Consider the following 11,348-nt stretch of genomic DNA (forward strand, 5'->3'; position numbering starts at 1 on the left):
CATTAATAAAGAAGTTCGTATATTACAATGTCACACATTTGTTTATAGAGTTCCTCTATATTGTGTTTTATGCATTTAAAACATTAGTCTGAGAAGGGGTCCATAGACTTTGCCAGACTATCAAAGGGGTCCGTGAACGGGCCAAGAGCTTCTAACCTAAAAGGTCCATATTGTCTCTTCAGAGAACAAAACACTATGAATAAAAACTTTACTGGAATTTTGAATGGCGATTGAAACCGCTTTCTTAAAAGCGCCTTTGCTTAAATTCCCAATAATTTCAAACCATCAAAACTCAAATTAATGTGTACTTGAAATGACACCCAAGGAGCAGAGACACTAATATGAAACTGGGCAGAGCCATTTCTACTGGAGATTCAACAGAACTGAACAAGTCTTTGAAATTATACGATGTCGGTTTTTTTTTTTTTTTTTTTTTTTTTTTTTTGCGGTACGCGGGCCTCTCACTGTTGTGGTCTCTCCCGTTGCGGAGCACAGGCTCCGGATGCGCAGGCTCAGCAGCCATGGCTCACGGGCCCAGCCGCTCCGCGGCATGTGGGATCTTCCCGGACCGGGGCACGAACCCGTGTCCCCTGCATCGGCAGGCGGACTCTCAACCACTGCGCCACCAGGGAAGCCCGATGTCATATTTTAAAAGACATTTTCAAGCATTTATTTTACATGAGAGGTTTTCAACCTCTTTCAGCACTACTGACGTTCAGGGCTGGATAATTTTTTAATGTGGAGAGCGGCCCTGTGCAGTGTCAGATGTTTAATTACTTCCTTAGTCTCTAGCTACTAGATGGCAATATCACCACCACCCCACCTCATCCCTGCTCCTGCTTCCAGTCGTGACAACCCAAAATGTCTCCAGACATTGTCAAATGTCCCCTTTGGGGCAAAACTGCCCCAGCTGAAAACCACTTTTTACATGATAATTTTCAAGAACATAGTCTATTGAATAAAGTGACAGCAACTTGAATGCACTAATTTGCCCGCTATTCATTCAATAGATATTTAGTATAGAATCTATTCTGTGCGTAGAATTGTACCATACTCTACTATTATGCCAGCCTGCAAATAAAGAAGGACAGGATTCATCTCCTTCTGCTAAAGAGGAAATTTATATCTTAATATCTGACTGTGATGTCTTTTTCTCGATGTGGTGAGCAGTAGAACGTGCTTAGTATTCACCTTTTTTTTTTTTTTTTTTGGCGGTACACGGGCCTCTCACTGTTGTGGCCTCTCCCGTTGCGGAGCACAGGCTCCGGACGCGCAGGCTCAGCGGCCATGGCTCACGGGCCCAGCCGCTCCGTGGCATGTGGGATCCTCCCGGACCGGGGCACGAACCCGTGTCCCCTGCATCGGCAGGCGGACTCTCAACCACTGCGCCACCAGGGAAGCCCGGTATTCATCTTTTTTTCCCAAAAAGCTTACTTACCTGGCTGATGAGGTTCCTCAAAGACAGCAGACGTCCATGAATGGCTGCTTCATGCACAGGAGACCAATCAGACACGGTATCTGTATGGAAAAGGGAGGAGCAGGTGACATCCCGCTAATGCACTTTAGACCCAGAGGCTCATCCTTGCCCATCAGTAGAGTCTAACCGGTCTTACTGGAGGGAGACATTGGAGTCAATCAACCAAAACTCCACCAGGACTTCAGAATTTCTCCCCACTACGGATGTTTTTTGAACACCATTTATTTGAAATGTCTAGCTAGCTAAAGAAATAACTACAGCCAGTGTCCAAACTGAGGACAAAGTGGTGGACTGGGATGACAGATTACTGTACTTCCATTTAGACGCTGGTTTCAAAGGCAAATGGTCCATTTAGTTAAATGAGAGCTTCGCTAATTACCAGCATTAGTGCGTTAAGTGGTGGTTGCCAGTCTAGTTTCCTGTGCGAAATACAAACTCTGGCCATATACTAATAGTAGTAATCATGTCATTACATACGCCATTAGGTTTGGAATCAAATCTAAACAAAACCATATTTATGGATTACCTCCCGTCCCCATATCAAGCACAAATCAGGGCTCAGTCTGACCTTGTAACAGGGACGTGAATTACCCCCAAAGGCAATGCGCCAACGTGATTAAGAGAAAGCTGTGAATTCAGAACCGCTTGACTTCTTCTGAGCTGTGGGTCCCTGGGCAGACCCCGAGCTTCAGTTTCCTTCCCTGTAAAGTCAGGACAGCAATATTCTTACCTATGGCTCAACCCCTATTAGCTACTATTATTATCCTGCCCTAACAATAACCAGAGAGTCTTGATTAGACCCCCCCAGTCACTGCTATTTAAAAAATAGCAAATGTCTTCTCCAACCATTTGGAAAGAATACACTTTCTTAGGAAGGAAGCTTGTAAAACCCATCCCAACACGTTAAATGCTTTCCTCTCTTTCTAACTGACTGGATGTCAACTGACTGCGGCGCAGACCTGAATTTTTCTCATCTCCAGCTGCATCTGGTTTCTAGAACAAACAAAGGCAGGAAGTCAGAACGTGAGGAGGCTGGTCTGAGCTGCAGCTCCAGCTCTGCCTCTGCTCAAGTAAACACACTACACACAAACGAGGCAGGATGGTCCGATACCAGTCATGCCTCGTAGACGAACTGGTATCTCCTAAAAGCCCAGAAGACCTGGAGAACCAGGGTAAGTTTCCAAAGCCTGGCCAACACCAGCCCATCAAGGAGGACGCTAGAATGCTTTGGACTTAACACGTGTTGGCCGACGTGGGCCTGCCACCTGGAGCTATCAGTGTCCCAGAAAACCTGTCCCAGTGAGCAAATTACCATCCTTCCAGATGGATTCATGAGGCATTTAATAGAGAAGAACAAGCTGAATGAGCCTGCCTACACGCTGCCCTTCCAAGGCTTCCCTTCCGGGCTCACCAACATGCTCGACGTACCTTCAGTGAAATGGCTTCTTCTAACCTCCAAAACCTGACGCTCAATGGAAAATTAGCGTCCTCACAGTATTCTCTGAGGGCCCTAGTGCTTTCAGGAAAAATACTGCTGCTTCTAGGCCTTGGAGCCTACAATCCAAACAGCAGCTCTGGAAGATTGATCTCCAGATTAGCATTAAAAGGACGACTGATTCCACCCTGTTGGTGCTAAGGCACGATCCCATCCACACGAAATCCCGAGTGAGAAGAACCAAACGCTGGGAAAGGTCTTGAAAATCATGTGTGTGATGATTAAGCCATTTTTTCCAGCCAAGTGCTCAGCTGCTCAGAAGTATCGCTGCCACACTCAACCTCTGTGAAAGCTACCTCAGAGAATTAGAGCTGACAGCCGGGCAGGTAATTTGGGCCCTAAGTTGTTAACTGTTTAGATTTCATAAAAGCGATGCAATTATCTTATCAAGTGTAGACCAAAATGGGCTTTGCTTTCCGTGCATTCATCATGGAAACATGACTCCTTCTATTTGGAGTAAATAAAGAATTAGGTACTTCTCCAAGAGAGAAAAAAAAAAAGACTACCTGAGGTTTTTGCACTCATGCATTAGGACATAGTATTTACAAAGCAGAGATGGCCTGTGTCTTCGAGAAGCATAGGATGTTGTCCTGGGACACGTGGTGGGTGGCTACCCATCTATCTACCAGCTTTAATGATTTATCATTCACATACTACACAATTCACCTCTTTCAAGAGTACAACTCAATGGTTTTCAGTAGATTTCACAGTTGTACATCCATCATCACAATCAATTGTAGAACATTTTCATCATCCCAGAAAGAAACCCCTTGCCCATCAGCTGTCGCTCCCCCCATTTCCACATCCCCCAACCCCTGGCAAGCACTGATCTACTTTCCATCCCTCTGGATTTGCCTGTTCTGGACTTTTCACACAAATGGAATCATACGATATGTGGTCCTTTGTGACGGCTCCTTTCACTGAGTGTAATGTTTCAAGGTTCACCACACTGTAGTATGTATCAGTATTTCATTCCTTTTTATGGCCAAATGTTTGTATCGATAGACCCAAAAGTTCATAGACATTTGTGGTGTTTCCACTTCTTGGCTGTTATTAATAATGCTGCTCTGATTTGCGTGTACAAATTTGAGGGGCTGTATGTCTTCAGTTCTCTTGGGTAGACACCTAGGAGTGGAATTGCTGTATGACATGGTAACCCAGTGTTTAGCCTTTTGAGAAACGGCCAGACTATTTTCCAAAGCAGCTGTACCACTTTATATTCCATCAGCAGTACGAGACTTCCTTTCCTAATTGAAAGCCCTTTCAGACTAGGATTTGGTGAATATATCATAGCTTGCCAATACTCCAGGCCAGAAGAAAAGCTTAGGTGCTTCTAAAGCCAAAAGTCATCTCAAATTTATACAAAGACCTGAGCCTCAGCTGGTCTCTGAACACTTGAGTGATTAGCTAAAGACTTTAAACTGTGAAAGGTTGACATTTTTCTAGCACTGAGAGCATGAACTTTATATATAGCTCATTTAGCGAACGCCATAATTTGCAACATGGATTAATCCACACACTCTCTTTGGCTCTTGAAAACACTGACGAGATATCCAGGAGATGTTTCTCCAGGGTTTCCAGAGCCCACATCACAAGCAGGCAGTGAGCTACAAGCTCAACACATGAGCAATTAAACCCCAAAGCAGCTTTGCCTGCCTTCCTGCTGACAACTGGAGGGAACAGAGTAAGCAGGAAAGGGGACCTGTTCCTGCCAGAACATGGACGCTGCTCATAGAAGGAGGCTATGGATGAAGGGAAAACTCCAGGTCACATGCCCTTTTCCACTGACCCCAATGAAGTCTTTGAAACTCAAGGGCCATTCTATCTATACAACACATCATCCAAGCGCTTGGTACATGTTAAGGATCCTTCCGCAGTACTTTTTGAACCAAGATCCATTGGTTTAACTGCCAAGAAACAGACACCAAATGGGGGTCATGGGCAGCGCCACAGATCCGTTAGTGTAGCTCATGGTTAACATGGGGCAGGGAGCTCTCCTAAGGAAACGACCCCACAAGTCCTCCAATCGGGGCCATTCAACTTACATTTCTTTTAAACTGAGTCTCCATCGAACCGTGCAGCACATTAGGAAGGGTGCCGTTTCATTTTTACTGAAATTTCTGGAATGACTTTTTAAATGTCCATTATTTCAGAAGAGATTTCAAATGCACTAATTGATACATTCTGCAAAGAGCTATTCACGAAGCTCCGGGAGCCTGCAGTGGATGCTGGGAGTAGCACCAATCTATTCCTCCTGGGAAACATTTTGCAAGGTCAAGGAGGGAGAAGAGAGCTTGGGTTGCTCTCAGAGTGTTGGAACACTTGCTTTCAGTCTTTGGGACGTGATGGGGTGGGTTCAGTGGAGATCCTCTCCAACATTGGAAAGAGGATCTGGGTACTGTGTGAACAATTACAGTGTTGGTTGGATTCCAGGACAAATCAAAAAAGGAGGAAGAGAAACAGAGGCTCACGGCAAACAGATAAACAGAAAGGTCCATTGAGGCAACTGTTGGGCACATTGGCCCTGTCTACTGCAATTCTTTCTCCACTGCTAAAAATCCACCCTAAGAATGAAATGATTTCCTTTCCATGCCTGTTCTTGCCTGTCTTCTGTTTAAATGTGAATACTCCCCACAGGGTGGGCTCAATTTTGTGAAGAAGAAAATCTCCCTACAGGTGTGAGCCTGCAGGCAAAAACCTGAAGGAGAGACACTAAAAACAAGAACTCAGCGTGATTACGGGAGATTGTGAGTTTATCCTTCGATGTATTTTCCAAAGTTTCTCTGACTAGGTGTGAATTAGTTTCCTAGGGCTGCCATAACAAGGTACCACAATCTGGGGGGCTGAAAACAGTAGAAATTCATTGTCTCACAGTGCTGAAGGCTAGAAGTCTGAAATGGAGGTGTCATCGGGGCCAGGCTCTTTCCAAAGCCTCTAGGGACGAATCCTTCCTTACCTCTGCTGGTGGTGGGGGTCCATCTTTGCTGTTTCTTGCTTATCAGATGCATGCTTCCAATCTCTGCGTCTGTCATCGCATGGCATTCTCCCTGTGTGCCTCTTCTCCTCTTCTTATAAGGACCAGTCATTGGATTAAGGGACCTTCCTACTCCACTAGGGCCTCATCTTAACTAATTACACCTGCAATGACTCTATTTCCAATCAGGTGGCATCCTGAGGTACTGGGGGTTAGGACTTCAGCCTGTCTTTTGGTGGTGGTGGGGGGACACAATTCAATCCATAACAAGGTATTTTCAGGAAAACAAAGACATTCTTTTCCTGCTCCTGGGGCAGAAGAGTCAAGAATTAAATCTCTGTAAAGAGTTGGGGGCTTCCCTGGTGGTGCAGTGGTTGAGAGTCCACCTGCCGATGCAGGCGACACGGGTTCGTGCCCCAGTCCGGGAGGATCCCACATGCCACGGAGCGGCTGGGCCCGTGAGCCATGGCCGCTGAGCCTGCGCGTCCGGAGCCTGTGCTCCACAATGGGAGAGGCCACAGCAGTGAGAGGCCCGCGTACCGCAAAAAAAAAAAAAAAATTACAGTTTATAAAGAGTTGGTTGCCACTGTCATACCCTTTCCACCCTTCCTCCGAAGAGGGAGGCAAAGAAAAGCCTGCAAGTGCGGGTGGGAGCAGCAAAGTTCCCCAAGAGCAACCACACCTGGGCCCTGGCTTGCCCCTGGCCCTGGCCCTGTGCCAGGGGATACGCTTCACCTGAGCTGAGTTTCCTGTCAGCGCCATCCAGAAACACTCTGAGTGTTGCACATTCCACACTTCACCAAGGGCAAGCCTCCTGAAGCATAAACAAAGGCAATCCAGCTATCAGCGAGGTTCTGCCCAAGGGGCAGGACTGACACACAGTAGGGAGAGAGAGCCTCCACTTGGGTAAGGAGGGGCAGGAAGCCTGGGAGGGCTCTATGGGGGCAGTGGCTTGGCCGGGTGGAAGGAAGGATGCAGGAGTTTGCGGGTCAGATGTAGAGAAGAAGGGCTTAGGAGAGCGGTAGGGTCCTGGCACCCACCCTTGTGACTCCTGCTTCTTGGAAAGCTTCTCTTCCTTTAGTCCCTGTGAAATGACAGCATCTGAGTCTCTTCTTGCTTCTCTGTCCAACTTACTGGTCCTACGTCCTCAACTGGAGGCCTGTCCCAGGGCTCCATCCTTGGCTCTCATAAATCAGCCATCAGACAATGTCTCCTTCTCCAGGATTTCAGCCCAGCCCCTCTGCAGAACAGCCTGAGGTGTGATTCCCAACCCGTATTCATTCCCCAGCCGGTGTCCCACCCATCATGCTGGGCCCTGGGCACTTTCATGTTCAAAACAGAAGTCCTTCTCCTCCCTCCCTCACTCTGCCCACAAGCCAGCTCCCCTTCCCAACTTCTCTCTTGTGTAGCCCTCTGATCTGACATTTGAAAACTTGGCACATTTGGCCACCTTCTCTCCTTTAGCCCCAATACTTAATCAAGCAACATAGCTTGATTTCTCTTTCCTTTGAAATTGTCACCCATATTTTCCCTTTCTCTGTCATTTCTGGGGCTTGATCCACATGGCAGCTTCATGCAGTGGTTCTCAAAGTGTGGTCCCCAACCGGCACCATCCACATCACCCGGGAGCGTGTTATACAGATTCCCAGGCCTCGCCCAGACCTAGCATCAGAAGGGGTGGGGCTCAGCCAGCTGCATTTTAACAATCCATCCAGGTGATGCTGATGTATCCGAGTTGGAGAAGCAGTGGATTAGTGCACGAATATCTCGTAACTCCTCCATAATCCATCCTGAATGTGGCTATCAGATTAACTACTTACAGTCTTCATTATGGCCAAGTCTCCGCTCCAGAACCAACAGTGGCTCCCAACTGCCTGGCTCATGAAGGCTAAGCTCCTCCCCTTAGCTTCTGAAGCTTCATTTTCGGGTTCCTTCTCTCCCAACTTGCTCTCACTAGACTGGCCAAGACACTGCACTCCAGTTGTGACTGTCCGCTATATACTGGGTTGGCCAAACTGTTCGTTTAGGTTTTTCCATAAGATCGTATGGAAAGGCCCGAACGAACTTTATGGCCACCCCAATATATGCCCGGCTGCCGCTGCCCACCCACCCAGGCCTAACCAGGGCTGGATTAGGACCTTTAGAAGCCCTAAATGGTGAAAAGCACTGGCGCCCCGCTCTCAGGCCAAAATAAAAGTAAACATACAACTACTCAGCACTAAAATAATCGTGGAGAAGTCAACCACATTACTGATTCTTCCCCGTATTGATTGGTTTGCTGCTTTAGAATGTATTTATCAAATCCATTTTTTAAAGTTAAATTTGGTGCCACTCTGCCTTCTGCTGCTCCAAGTTCATGCTCAATATCTCTGATGGCTCCAGGTCTGCCTCTGGAGATCCAAATCCTACTCGCTGCTGAGGGCTCTGCTCATTTTACGAGCCAAAGTGGATAAACGAAGGAATACATGAGCAGTCTTGTCTGCTCAATGAGCCAGAGAGAAGGCATTTTGTTTTTGTTTTTGTTTTTGTTTTGGCGGTACGCGGGCCTCTCACCGCCGCGGCCTCTCCCGTTGCGGAGCACAGGCTCCGGACGCGCAGGCTCAGCGGCCATGGCTCACGGGCCCAGCCGCTCCGCGGCATGTGGGATCTTCCCGGACCGGGGCACGAACCCGTGTGCCCTGCATCGGCAGGCGGACTCTCGACCACTACGCCACCAGGGAAACCCGAGAGAAGGCATTTTGTATTTTATTTCTCCTGTCTTTTCCCCCTTCAACACCTAAACAGTAGGAGAGTAGTAAGTCCTAGCTGACTGCAGAGTTCCTGCTTTTTGTCCCTTTGACCGCTGAATGTAATCATCTCTCCTCTAATGCCTAGACCCATTTTTTCAGAATCCTTTCAGTCAGCAGGTACCTGCTAAGTGCTCAGAGGAAATGACAGTTTCCCGGAGGCGTGAGGCTCTATACATTAGCAAAGGTACCACGAGACAGGTGAGAATCATACCTGTACGACACTTCCCCAAAGTCTAAAAGGCTCCTTTTAAAGTGAATCAATCAGTGCTCAACGTTCGAACATCATTTATAAACCCAGCCCCACCTAAATGCCAAATACCTACGACCTTTTAATAAATGTTTTAGCAACAAAGATGTTCCTACTTAGAAAGAACTGTAATGTAAATGATACATTTGACCCACAAAGAAGAATTCTTTGGAGCTGAAGTTTTTCCTGGAGAGTAAATGGTGACCATGGACTTGGTATGGTCCACAGGACCCTGCGGAAAGAGGTGTACACATTTTTGAACAACCGTGTGAAAGATCCCGGCAAGCCGTGGACATCTGTCCAGTTACTGCCCCGTGGCCACGTCTCAGATGGAGTCACTGAAATTGCCCCACCCTTTTCTCTCCTCTCTCCTAAGCACGTTAACCGACCTCCCCAGCAGGCTGACTCCACAGCCCCTAGACTCACCCCCCATCAATGGGTTGGAAAGGAGCCTGACGTCCGGAGAGTCTCCCAGCCTCGGGGGCTTACTGCCGTTGCTGCCCCGTGGTTCACCATCCATGGTGCTCTCCTGGGCTGGGCAAGCTCCGCTTCAGTTGTTCAGGAAAAGTCCAAATTCCATGCTCCCCCAGCTCCTGGGAAATTCCAGGGCTTTGACTGGCTGGGCAGCACCGTCCTGGTCAGATGGCAGAGAACAGAACAGGGCAGGGTAATCTGAATACTACCTGTGGTCAGACACACACACGTACACACACGCTGTCTCTCCACCTAACTGGCTAGAGGCTGCCCAAAGCCCACAGCAGCCCCCCAGCCCCAAGTCTGCAAAGTTGCTGATGTCACGTCCTTTCCAAAACTGAGACCAATCAGGGAGGAAGCCTTGAGGTTCCTCAGGAAGGAAACACAGTATGTAACTCTGGGAGAGCCCAGGGTTGGGGTGTGCGGGGGCGGGGAGAAAAGCACTGGTCTGCTGCAACGTTGTTCCCCCTGCTGGGATCCGGTTGTTGTTTGGGGGTTTCTTGTTGTTGAGACAAGCCCCAGAACCCAGGAGCTGAGAAAGCTGGTTTTGCTGCAGCCCTGCTGAACTGCTTGCACAGCAACTTACACAGCACGCCCTGGCCATCTGCACATGTGGTTTCAATTTTTCTGGGAGTTGCTTATAGGAAAAAGTCTCTATATGTTACAAAAATGCACGTTTGGAAAGAACTTCTATTTTCTTCCTCTGACTGCCAGGGTTGTGCTAAATGTCCCGCTCACCCTCCTCCAAAATAATTCAGGGTCGCTATCGCAAAAACAAAAATGGATTGCTGGGCGGCAGGGAGCGCTGGAGGAGAGCTGCTATCTTTCAATGATTCGTTATAAAAGGTTTTACTTTGTGAAGGTTCCGCCTATTTGCTTTTACAAAACATTTGGGGTTTTGTCTGTGTGTTTTCAGATAAACCCTGTTTCCCCGCACCACTTGGTGCTGGTTCAGGCTGATGGCCACCCCCGGACTACCCCCCTCCTCCCCGCACCCAGCTCCTCTCTTCCAGGTAGAAAGGGATTTTTCTTCCCTATTCAGGAAGTCTCTGAGTTCTTCTCAAGCATAGCCTGGCTATGCAATAATTACAGATTATTTTTAACACCAAAGATACAGCCTTACTGTTTTGGATTTATGAAGCCTCAGTTGACCCACGTGGTAGCCACTGTTTACAGTTTGAGGAATGTCCTTCATGTTTTAAAATGCATTTCCACGCACACATGTATGTGGATACACATTTATTCCTTTACATTTTCCACATAATTGTAATTAGATTATCCTATATGCTTTTTACACTTGTCTTGGAGATCTTTCCATTTCAGCAGAATAGCTCTGTCCCTTTATTTACTACTGCATAGCATTCCATAAATATTTCATGCCAAAAGTATTTCATTATTCCCCTAACGATGGAGGCAGAATGTTACCATTTTCTTTTACTACTACAAAAATACTGCAGTCCATAGATCTCTCCATATGGCTTCCTGCACATATTGAAACCAAGTCCCCCTAAAACTGAGTTCCTCCACCAAGTTTATGATTAACCTCTGTCCAAAATTTTATTCCCTTTCTTGTCCTGAACCTGTTCCCCTCAGACTGAGGGGTATCAAAGACAAGGGGGGACTCAAGCCATGTACAAGCGCCCGTGTCCCTGTCCTTTGAAGTAAAAGCCTTTTGCTTTAGTCTCCCAGGCCTCCCTGAGTCTCAAAAGACTGTCTCAAGAGTTAATGATTGGGAAATGTGAAGATGTAGAAGCAAAGAATATTATAGTGTTGGGTGGGGAAACTGGTGACACTTTAGACTATAAACCAGCTACCCAGCAGAATCACTGAACTCCCAGCTCCCTAAAAGGTACAGCTAAAGGTCTGACACACATGCCTAAGCTGTTTTTACA

At 47.3% G+C, this 11,348-nt stretch overlaps 1 protein-coding gene across 2 annotated transcripts in view; it reads right to left on the bottom strand.

The window, feature by feature from the left end:
- Positions 1-9,773, bottom strand: part of ASB9 (ankyrin repeat and SOCS box containing 9) — a 33,647-nt gene extending 23,874 nt beyond the window's left edge. The window contains exons 1-2 of one of the 2 annotated variants that reach the window (XM_004269665.4): positions 9,409-9,773; positions 1,439-1,518 (exon numbers count right to left, since the gene is read on the bottom strand). In XM_004269665.4, coding sequence (XP_004269713.1) covers positions 1,439-1,518; positions 9,409-9,502 — 174 coding nt within the window. In that variant the 5' untranslated portion in view covers positions 9,503-9,773. The remainder of the gene's footprint in view (positions 1-1,438; positions 1,519-9,408) is intronic. The other variant, XM_033427936.2, reaches the window with a different exon arrangement.
- Positions 9,774-11,348: the final 1,575 nt, after the last annotated feature.

Source organism: Orcinus orca, chromosome X (genome assembly GCF_937001465.1).
Source record: "Orcinus orca chromosome X, mOrcOrc1.1, whole genome shotgun sequence".
NCBI lineage: Eukaryota > Metazoa > Chordata > Mammalia > Artiodactyla > Delphinidae > Orcinus > Orcinus orca.